This window comes from Tachypleus tridentatus, chromosome 10 (genome assembly GCF_004210375.1).
Source record: "Tachypleus tridentatus isolate NWPU-2018 chromosome 10, ASM421037v1, whole genome shotgun sequence".
Lineage (NCBI taxonomy): Eukaryota > Metazoa > Arthropoda > Merostomata > Xiphosura > Limulidae > Tachypleus > Tachypleus tridentatus.
The window spans coordinates 148,835,244-148,847,444 of NC_134834.1; the positions used below are offsets into that span (position 1 = coordinate 148,835,244).

General features: G+C 36.5%; 1 protein-coding gene and 1 long non-coding RNA gene across 7 annotated transcripts in view; one reads left to right on the top strand and one right to left on the bottom strand.

Moving 5' to 3' along the window:
* Positions 1-12,201, top strand: part of LOC143230584 (uncharacterized) — a 174,789-nt gene that overhangs the window by 114,267 nt on the left and 48,321 nt on the right. For all 3 annotated transcript variants that reach the window (XM_076464392.1, XM_076464393.1, XM_076464394.1), the window contains one exon: positions 1,517-1,729. In XM_076464392.1, coding sequence (XP_076320507.1) covers positions 1,517-1,729 — 213 coding nt within the window. The remainder of the gene's footprint in view (positions 1-1,516; positions 1,730-12,201) is intronic.
* The window catches only part of LOC143230585 (uncharacterized), a 70,130-nt gene that overhangs the window by 49,359 nt on the left and 8,570 nt on the right, over positions 1-12,201 (bottom strand). The gene's annotated exons all lie outside the window — the stretch shown is intronic.

Here is a 12,201-nt window from a genome sequence, read left to right on the forward strand (position 1 = left end):
TTTTTAACGCCCAACTTAATAAACATCAAATCTTCAGAATACCTTAACACAAAAGAAAGGGACTATTTTAGCTTGAGAAAGTAGAGTGTGTTGTAAATAAAAGGTATTCCACGCCTCCATGTTCTTACACACGTATAATCGAATTGATTTACTGAAATTTCTTGTATTTAATGAATAAAAACAATACATCATTTAAAAACACAGTCGCCTGTTAATACAAAAAACAATTGCAGTAATAAGTAACTATTGTTTATATGGTGTATTATTTGTATTAACGTTTTCATCGGAAAACACGTTACAACTTCAAGAAATCTTTGATATTTTTTTACATTATTGACAAACTGTCTCCTCCTAACTGAGAAATGTTTGATATTTCGTCTTCAAAATGCATACCTCATTAAAATCTGGATTGGCATAAAATTATACAAAACAAGGGACCACTCGAAGTCTACATATTTGCTGTTTGCTGTCTTAAATTGGCTCTGTAATGGACGACAAACGAGTCACAGCATTTTTAAACAGGCCTTCCGTTGTAAAACGCCAAGATGTCTGATGGAAATTATCGTGATTTATTTAGTTTAATAATATATAAAAAGAAAAGGTTTGTTTAAATCAAGCGTTGCTGATTGGTGCAATTTAGATGTTTTGTTATGCGTGTATCCAAATGGTACTAAAAATAATTGTTTTTCGTAAGAAATGATGATTTATGTGAACCAGCTTACCTATTGCAAGCTGTGTAATAACCCTAATAGTTACATGGATTGACAATTGTGGACCACTTGTTCAGGGAAATATAACACGCGCTTTGCAGCCTTTCTCAGACACCAACTGATGCTCACGCACTGATTCCTCGACCGTAGGAATTCAGGGCAAAAGTATGCAGCTCATTTGCTTGAATTCCTGTACTATCGCGAGGTTCAGTCTCGTGTGTCTTTTAAGCTGAGTTTAGAGAGGGGAAGGTTCCCCACAGTACCGATATTACCAAAACCTTTTATTGTTGTTAGTTAGCTCGAGTGTCTTTAAGCTGAGTTCAGAGAGGGGAAGGTTCCCCACAGTACCGATATTACCAAAACCTTTTATTATTGTTAGTTAGCTCGTGTGTCTTTAAGCTGAGTTCAGAGAGGGGAAGGTTCCCCACAGTACCGATATTACCAAAACCTTTTATTATTGTTAGTTAGCTCGTGTGTCTTTAAGCTGAGTTTGGAGAGGGGAAGGTTCCCCACAGTACCGATATTACCAAAACCTTTTATTGTTGTTAGTTAGATTCCTTTCAACGTTAAAATGGATATTGAGTAACTGAAATCTCAAATCCAGTAGAGGCAGGAAGGACCACAACAAACATAGTTAACCAGGAATGACTGTGATAAGAAAAAGGACCACATTTCTTAATGCCACGTTTAACACATGTGTGCACCACTCATATATGTAGTTGAAAAAAAAATCTTTCATCGAGATACAAAGGAAATATTTCTCAAAGTGGCCTCTATCTCTCTCTTTTTTTTTTTTTTTTTTTAAGGCTCAGTAACTCCAGCCAATCAGAATGCGAATGGAGGCGTACCAGTTGATGCTGACCCATTGATAGTAAACTGTGAGAAGAACAGTTTTGACGCTGTCGCACAATGTGAAGAAACTGACCAGCGATCTTCGGACAACGGCGTATCTAACAGCCCCACGAGACGGTCCCCGTGGACCCTTGGAGATTCTTCTGGTGGTGAAACGCAAGAAAAAGGTAAATATATCTGTACATCCGTCCTTATTAATGTAACGGTTTTCATCTAAGGTGAGATTTTCATATATTAATGATACTTGTACATATGACGTCACGGACTTTCTTCAGTCACAAATTGAAATTAAAGTTAAAAAGGAGAAAAACAATCTATACATTTTAAACAATTAAGCAGTGGCTGAAGTATTTTTATAAAATAATTTTATTGTAATTTCCGCTCTGTTTCACTGTTCGAAAAATTTTATCAAGAGTAATAATTACAAACTGATCGTTGCAACAAGTGTTTATTCAATGAAATATCAAGTGCTGATTAATTTTCATTTTTTTTCACAATGGTTCTCTGTCATTTTCACGACATTTAGAACCTACTGTGCAAGATTCTTAGATTTAAATTCCGTGTTGACATTAACATCCAATTTTATTATTGTTTGTTATATTTCGCGCTAAGCCACTCTATCGGGGGCTGTCCACACTAGTTGCTCATATTTTTTCAGTGATGAAGTATAGATAAGACGGCTAATCATCACCACCCACCGCCAACGCTTGGGCTGCTCTAATTGTTCGTTTTGAATTTTGTGCAAAGCTACACCTTTGCTATCTAAGATAGCCGTCCCTAATTTAGTAGTGTAAGACTAGAGGGAATGCAGATAGTCATCACTACCAAGTTTTGCGCTACTCTTTTACCAACGAATAGTGGGATTGACTGTTACGTCATAACGTCCCCATGTTTGGTGTAACAGGGATTCGAACCCACGATCCTTAGATTACGAGTCGAGCGCCCTAACCACCTGGCTATAACGGGCCCTACTCTAATTAAAAAAGTGATAGTTGGCCCAAAGTACACACTGCGTGTTTATTTGCAGTAGCGAGACGCGAACCACGGAATCTCGGCTAAACTTTGCAGGTCTTTTTGTTTTCGATTTATAAGGGTTTACCGATTTGTAGCTTCTTTCATGTGTCGCATTGTTTATCACCGAAATCCCATGCTTCGCATCCCGTTACCGAAAAAAAAAAAACCACTATTTAATATGAAAACAGTGTAGCCTTGTCGTGAAATCAGGTGAGCAAAGAAACTTATTATACTTATATTGCGTCTGAAGTATCTCATTCACAAGCTAAAACTGCCCATATAAATTAAACAAATATCTCGATGTGATATAAATAAATAACTTTACACCCAGGTAAATAAAAATATATTACCTGCGGAACCATGGAAGCGCGTAATTCGCTGTAATAGGTATAGATTTATGGCGAAGTTAGAAAAACATATAAGTTAATCTGATGGTATTTTCAGTTGCAATGTGCTCAACTAAAGCCTAGCACTGAACAGTTTTAATAGCTAGCCCTAAATAATGCCCGTTCCAGATCATATATAAACTTTTCTCTGGCAGTGTTTTACACAATAAGAAACTTTTCCACATTTTCTGTGGATCTAAATTCATCTTAAGCATATTAAAAGTGAATCTGTTACTATTAGGAAACTGGTCATTAGTAAGTATCGAAAAAACAATGTGTTTGTTGAGAATGGAGGTGTGTGTGGAGCAAAGTTATAAGTGATTCGACGTTGTTAGAACTAGAATTCTAGAATAAAGTAAATTCTTCTGGAAGATATACATGTACGCTTGTTTCTATTCATTGTGAGAGAACATTTGTTTCTATAACAGTATAGTAAAAAATACCAGCCAAGTTAATCTATAAATGATTAATTTAATAACCAGCTCACGTGGCTTTCGGGTGTTATTGTTTTACTTTAATTCGTCTGCTTTATATCTTTGATTTTCTATCCACACCTACTAAGTTCACTTTAGACCAACAACTTAACTGGGGTTAGAGAAATCCAAACCTTTCGCAGCCTATATATTCTGTGCCCACTTAGTAGCTGGCGATTTTGGTGCTTAAATCTACCAAATAAAACAAATTTTTACTTGTAACTAACTGTCTGCTACCTCGTGCTTTGTCATGTACAATTAACTGTTGGTTTATTCGCCTTTTAATTAATAAACATTTAAAGTATGTGTGTAAAAAGACGCCGTACTTTATTTCTAGATAGACAACTAACTACGTGTTTTCTAGTTTGAAATCTTCCGACTCAGATCGAGTTATATATTTTAATAATACCTAAAATAAATATGTAAGTAAGCGTCCTCTTTGTTGTATTTTTTTTTGTGTTTTTTATTTCGCGCAAAACTACACGAGGGCTATCTGCGCTAGCCGTCCCTAATTTAGCAGTGTGAGACTAGAGGGAAGGAAGCTAGTCACCACCACCCACCGCCAATTCTTGGGCTACTCTTTTACCAACGAATAGCGGGACTTACCGTCACATTATAACGCCCCATGGCTGAAAGGGCAAGCATGTTTGGTGTGACAAGGATCCGAACCCACGACCCTCGGATTACGCCTTGTGTACTTAGATTTTTTTTATCAACACAACTTCAGTAACCAACAAGTACCAAAATGTTAAACGTACAAAGACATAAACCTATATGTCGGTTGTTAAGCAAATTATTCTCCTAGAAAAAAATGGCATCCCTTTAACAACATCAGTATCAAAGTCGAAAAAACTGAAATAAATGAACCAAATATTTTATGATATTTACTTTTTTGTGACGGACGTTCCCGTTGTCACCTGTAAAAATAACACCTAATAAAAAAATAGTGGTATATATGTGTGTATGTCTGTACTTTATGGTAGACTCTGATTTTGTCTCTCATTCACTTTACTTTGCAACAACGGCAATCCATCATTCTCGTTCCTGGTGTACTCTTGACGGTCACGCGTAATTTCCTGCACGAGGCCCGTGTTCAGGTCGTCACCAGCACGATCTGTGGGTCACTAATTACCCTTCATTACTTCACGATCGAATATGACAATGGCTATTGATGTGGTCTTACCTTTCTGCTAGGCTTAGAAAAAGACTAGAGAATTCGCCCAGGGCGAGAAGACTGCAATAGCATAACGTGATTGTAAATCAGGATTAAACGTGAGTTACGATCGCGCGCGCCACGCGGACAAACCGTGCACCATTTACCTGCAAATGTCGGTTTTGACAATAGGGCCATCAAATATCAAACACTTTGTGATTTAAAGTTCAAATGTTTCTATTGAACTTTGAAACGCCCTTTAGTGGTTGTTTCCTCGTCGTATCTACATAGTTGGATATATTTAATGACACCCCAATGTAACAAACGGCTGTTTGAAAGTAAAATAAAACTTGTCATTCATGCTTTATTTGGTTGTCATATAATTCGTTGTGTCTTCCAAATGTTTTCAGTTGTACTTGTGTTATTAGTTGTTTAGAACTGTGAAGAGGTTACAACCAATGTGTGCCGAAACTGAGTTATACAAAATACATATACACTGTCTTCTTCCCTGTACTTGTACAGGTAACAAACACCATACTAATTGCAAAACGTTTAATGACACACCAGAACAATACTGTTAGTCATCTGAAACACTTTATTCTTAGCTGTTCCACCACATATGTACAACAAAAATTATGCATTAATATATTTCATTTACACATTCACTGGTTACATTTAATATTTTGTCAGTTGTTATTATTCAGTCAGGTTGATAAGGTTTGGTCTAAGGCTACAGTTGTTGTTTGATTTAGAATTTTTGAGCACAGCCAAATGAAAACTATTTGCATTTCCACCCAATCTTTTAAGGTGATAGACTAGAAGTTAGACATCTTGTCAGCAACACCCACAACGACTCTTGGAATATTCTCGTCTGACCCAGTAGTGGAATTTGACAGTCACCCTTATAGTGTGCACCTATGGCTCCTAAATGCCGAACTCTGTTTTTGTAGCAACGGACTCGAATCATGAAATAATAAACAAATACAAATAAACTCGAAGTTAAAGGAAAAGTGTATAGAGCACATCTTGTAGTTTGGTTTCGAGAAATATCCTTGTTTTAGTACTAGTCTAACGTTATTTGTGTCTTTGGCCTAAACTTTGGAATCGTTTAGTTTATTATTATTAGTTCGCTTTGCTATGGGTTCCTAAATCGACGATATTTTCTTTCTGCTGGTTTTAATTCGATACCTTAGGCCTTGTTTTACGCATCAAATATTTAATTAACTGTTTAAGATCCTTATGTAGATAGACATACCTAAGTGATTTGTTTTAATGTTACTGCATCATTTATTTTAGTTATTTAAACCAAATTAGACTTTTGTTATATTAGAAGAATGATAAGTACTGATGTTTCATTTTAGACATAGCTGAAGAAAAAGGGGGAAAAAAACGTTAAAAATTTGCACTACTTCGCTATTTCGCCTGTTTTACAGAAACACGAAGTTTCGTATAATCATATACAAAGTCCACGTTGCTATGATGCATGCTGGTTTCTCTTGTCTAACGTGTTCCGTGATCACGTGGTAAGAGATTGATTAGAATAGGAAAAGAACCTATACCCTAGAACATCACCTGCAGCGCCGGATTATGAAAGAAAGTGCCAGCACGAGGCGTGTTGGCTCTCACCACACCCACCCCACCACCCAGAAATAAAACGGTGTTCGTTGCAGTAGAAACGGGCGACAATTTTTTTTTTTGAAGATGACAGCTAATCAGTTCCTTTTGTCAATTCAAGTATCTACGGGTGCTTGGTTAATAACCTATGATGTACAGCTAAAGTCATAACAGGTAAGCTTAGCTCTAAGTATATCGATTTCAAATTGTACAAATGTGCAGGACGTAAACCAAATGGTGGTGGTGGTGGTGAGTCTTATAAATGCAGAGGATAAAAACAACTTCCGGTTAACAGAAGATTCCGATTAAGGCGTCATTATTAGACGTCAGAAACGTTATGGTTTTCTTTAAGGCGTGTCTTGTACGTAACGCCCAAACTCGGTCACGATTCATTGTGAGGTCGAGCCCGTAACACATGCACCCTTGCCACCTCAGCCTAGAAACTAGACCCTGAGCCCCTTTTACAGCATGCGGACGGAGGGGCGTTCCTAGCATTTTATTTAGTGAAAATTCCAATTACTCGTTGTCTTTTTAACGTGTGCATGTGTCAAAATTAAATACCATAAGGTCATTGACCTAAGCTTTCTCTGAGTGTATTGCGGTATGTTTTATGCAGCGTTGATTCCAAAATGACCTACTTCTCTGTGATATGCGTGGGATCAGGTCTCCGTATTTACACGTATATATTTATTTTCTTGTCCAATAGACTTAATTAAGTGTGAAACCTTCCAAGCCCCACAATAGTTGTAATGTCTTAAGTATTTATTTAAAACTAAGATTAGACAGTTATTTACTAAAGGTTTATCTTCTGTTATTTTTATCGTGATCTTTACAGACAGAATGGTAACGTTACCAGTGTTCCACAGAACTGTGCAGATGTGAAATTAAGTGATTGTGAAATTGGCTACCATGTGATTCTGAGTAATTAATTCTGTTATCTCTTCTAAATTAGCCTGCATGTTGAGTTTCACTAAAATGTGCCCACTTTTCATGCCCTTTACTGTGTTGCTTCTATTAAACAGTTCATTATAATTCCTCAACTGTTTCTTGTAAACTCCTTTTCTTCTTGTATTATGTATAATTCCCATACACTGTTGTACTGTTTCTAACTGTTCATTCATGTGCTGCTTCTAGCATCCTTCTGTTGCTGTGCTGTTTCTCATCCTCTTCCATTGTTTTTGTTTCTAATTCTTTTCTGTTGTGGTGTTGTTTCTAATTCTCTTCTATTGTTATGTTGTTTCTAATTATCTTCTGTTGTATTGTTTCTGATCCTCTTCTGTTGTGGTGTTGTTTCTCATCCCCTTCCGTTGTTGAATTTTTTCTGATTGTCTTCTGTTGTTGTGTTGTTTCTAACATCCTTCTGTTGTTTTGTTGCTTCTGTTTATCTTTGTTTTTAGCTTATTTCTTAACTCTCGTAATTGTCCAATCTCAGCTCTTCTTATTTCAAAACACTCTGTTGTATTAGATATCAAGTTTTTGTAATTTTCCCTCCTTTTGAACATTCCTTAACGCTACAATTAGTTTAATTTTTCTAGTCCAACACGTAAATTATATCACATGTACTTTATTTTCCTCGCAACGCATATAATTTTCTCTCTTTAGAAAGAAATCTTTTATAGTTTTTTTATCAATTGAAACTGAATATAACCCACACAGTAATGGAATTTTAGCCTAGCATGCGTACGTTTGCCTGACTCATCACCTAAATTATAACAGAAAAGGAATGTGGAATCATTTATCCCACAATTCTTTTATACCTACCCATTTTTCTACCTACTATGCTCCATATTCTAAAAGTCCTTGTCTGTATATAGAGATTGTCGAAGTTTATTATTATGAGGTGAGATAGTAAGCTTTACACGACTTGGGTTTTTGTCAGCTGTTTCGTTTTCGTTTTACTGTCGTGCTTTCAGTTTTCGACCGTAATTGCTCAGAATATAGGTGTCGCTAGTGAGAACCCCTTCCATTCACAGCACTGTGGTCAATTATCTCGGCAAATTATTTTTAAAGATTTTCAAGGGAAATTCCCCCAAAAGAGCTACTGTAAACAATCAGTTTCGTAAGTATACCCCTCGCATGACTGATCGTACGTTCTAAGCACTGGTTTGGAAAGGCTATGCTATCTTCAGAAAATTACTACTTTATAAGACACCATACTAAAAAATTTTTCGCTCGTCCATGTTTGTCCGAATTGTTAAAATAAGGACAAAACCGGAATGTTTACATCATGGTTACTTATCAATAAAAGTATTACTTGTTTGACTTAGTGTTAATTTAGTTAACTAGTGTTATTCCCCATTTACTGTGCCCCTGGGAGTCCGTGGTAAGTTTATAGATATAGTTTGGTTTGAATTTCACACAGAGCTACATGAGAGCTATCTGCGCTAAGAGAGAAAGAGTAGAGAGAGGAAAGGCAGCTAGTCATCGCCACCCGCCACCAACTCTTGGGCTACTATTTTACCAAAGAATAGTGGGATTGAGAGTGGGACGGGAATTCGAACCCGCGACCCTCACACTGCGAACCGAGCGTCCTAATCACCTGGTCATGACGGATTAAATTATATACTTACAACCCTAGATTTGAGTCCCCACGGTGGATAAAGGGCAAATCGCTCATTCTATAGCTCCTTGCTAAAAGAAAAAAAATCCAATTTACTGCCTTCCTGTGGTCATTATGTGAAATATAAACAATCTTCCCAAAAAGCTGGCCCAGCATGGCCAGGTAGTTAAGGCACTCGACTCGTGGTCCGAGGATCGCGGGTTCGAATCCCTGTTAAATCAAACGTGCTCGCTTTCGTAACCGTGGGGGCTTTATAATGTTACGGTCAATTCCACTATTTGTTGGTAAAAGAGTGGCCCAAGAGTTAGCGGTGGGTGGTGATGTCTAGCTGCCTTCCCTCTAGTCTTACATTGCTAACTTAGGGACGGCTAGCGCAGATAGCCCTCGTGTAGCTTTGCGCGAAATTCAAATCTAACAAACCAAACCCAAAAAGCTTTTTTGTTTGAAGCTAAACATTGTATTAGTTTTGTGGAACTAACTAATTTTTCTGGCTAGAGTAACAACGAAAATAGAGAAACAAATTCTAAAAAGTTGGTATGATTAACAGTTTGCTCAGTGTTTTCGAATAGCCATTCTACTTTGAGCAGAGCACAGAGCAAACGTTTTTCTTATTTGGTTAAGAGCTTCTTCCGAGAGTACGGATCCTAAGAAAATCATGAGTAGCAAATATGATAAATATAAATCTGCTTTCTGACAATAATTGATACTGGACTGATGTCTGTGGTTTTACACACTTACAGGTTTAGTTACGGGCTTTGGTATATTTCTACTTCCAGAGTTATGTTTAAGCACAAAGCTACTAAGTAGCTAATCTCTCTGCTCACCACACGGATCGAACCCGTGTGGGTTATTATTATTATTATTGTTATATTATTATAAGCTTGTTACCACTTAGAGGAGATGAAAAATTCAAGTCCGCATCCAAATAGGCGATCTATAATTTTGATTTGTTTGATCAAACGTACCACATTTTCCCTCTCATTGCAAATAAGACACGTCCTTGAGCCTAATGAAGGAACTTTTCATGTGATTTTTTTCTATGCTATTATAATCACTACATTGCTTGGTATATAGCCTTGTACCCAAATAAGTCATGAAAACAAAATAAGACACCTTATGATGTTTAAAACTACCCAGTTATCACACAAGCTCAAGTACAGAGTTCCTTTCTTTGTGGTCCATGATAGTAAGCAATTTTTAAAGTTATTCCACTTAATTTAGTATTCATGTGGTATGTTTTATTTATCTAAACGTACTATTCTATAATTTATGGCATAGAATATTTCAAAATATTGACCATGCTCTACTTGTAAGTAAAGTTATGTTGTACTTTCAAGACAATTTTGCTTGTTTTGTAATTTCTGCTCAAATTTTACACAAGGGCTCTCTCCACCAGTCCTCCATAACTTTAATACACCAGAGAAAATGCACCTAGTCAGTAGTTTCTATCACCAACTCGAGGAATACTATTACCTGACTATTACATCCCTTCTTTGCACACTCACAATCTGGAAGTGAGAAGCGACGTTTTCGGAAACGGGACGCGAACAATTGGATTCAAAGTCTGACACTCTAACCGCTAGATCAAACGTGGCCCGCATACAATCCAATAACTGTTGTAAATCAGGCTGTAGATAAGTGACCTTTATAGTTTCTGCACATTGTTCTGTCCTAAACTGGTCAATGGTCGTTTGGACACTGGTGAACTTTACGTTTGTAACTGTAATTAGGTCAGTTAATAGAAGTGATAATACCAGTCAGATCTTAAAGGTTTTTAGTGGTGAGTATAGATCTGGATTAAACGTATGCATGTGTAAAGTGCAAGTTAGAAGTATAACATTTTAAAAAGTACAATTAAAAGTTTTGTTTACATTGTTTATTACTGTTATTTTTTGTTTGTATCAGATTTTAGATTTATTTCATTTATTCTTCGTGTCGTTATAGTTTGATGCTAATAAAAGTTGAGTCCGTTAATTGACTAGTGTTGCTTACGTGGTTTACATCATTTCAAACCAAATAATATCTACATTCTCTGAGAAAAATTCACTAAGCTCAAAACTTTGCGATTTTTCAGTTTTGATTTTCTGGTTGACCACACACATGCAGTTAACCGTGATGGTTACTTTCAAACACTAAATTAAGGCCTGCCATGGCCATGTGGTTAGGTCGCTCGACTCGTAATCTAAGGGTCGCTGGTTCGAATCCCCATTGCATCAAACATGCTCGCCCTTTCAGCCGTGGGGGCGTTATAAGTAACGGTCAATCCCACTATTCGTTGGTAAAAAAGTTGGCGGTGGGTAGTGATGACTAGCTGCCTTCCCTCTAGTCTTACAATGCAAAATCAAGGAGGGCTAGCGCAGATAGCCTTCGTGTAGCTTTGTACGAAATTCAAAACAAACATTAATCTTTAACAAATAAGTGAGAGGATACATTTAGAAGCATTACATTATATTTTGTTCCTTTGACATTCGACCACTCGTTATTCTTTCTTGAAAGGAAGCAATTTGAAATTTCGTGTAAAAACTTCCTCCTAGATGTTGCTATAGGTGTATTTAGTCTAAATCCGTTCTTTCAAGATGTATTTAATAACGCTAAAATTAGCTCTGTTTTTGTTTGTTTGTTTTTGGAACATAGAACGCTAAAAACTGTACTTTACTGATTTCTCTCTTATTAGACACATTATCCCATTTTTGTCAAAATTCATCAATACAACCTATACTGTCCTATTTGGGTCATCTTTCTATAGCCAAGTAGGGTATCCTTTTCGTCGTGGTTTCTGTACATAATAGATTAAGAAACGTGTAACCTAGACTACTGAAATTTTGAGAGGAACGCGTTTTTACATACATAGAAGGGAGTTTATATTTCAGTTTTTGTTGGCCCGAAAAAAACGAAATTATTTGACTAGAAGGAATTAACCTTTAGGATCACTGTTATCACGTATCAACCAGGTGTTTGTGGTACGCTCGTGCCACTGCCATCTTTAATATGACTGAGTTCAACAACTTACAAAGAAAACAAACGTGATTACATATTCATAGAATCGTGCTAGCAGACAAGACCCGTGTATTGATGGATTAAATAGTAGATAAACCTTTAGGAGGTTGTCACTCCGGTCATCTGTCTTTATCTTCGTGTTAGAGCCCACTGTAACGTTAGGTTTACACTTTCTAACACAAAGTAAAAATAATATAATGTGTGTGTGTGTTTATTTATGTGACAACATTTAAATTGACACACGTGTTAATATAGACTTAAAATGAATTATAACTGTTTTCTTATTAATTGGGATCGCGAACAACTAGCCGATTATATGGTTTTTGTTTCTCATGGTATCTTTATTAACGATTGTGTGATATTATGTTCATCATGGTATCTTTAACAATCAATTATATTACACTATATTCATCGTGGTGTCTTTAACAACCAATTATATTAC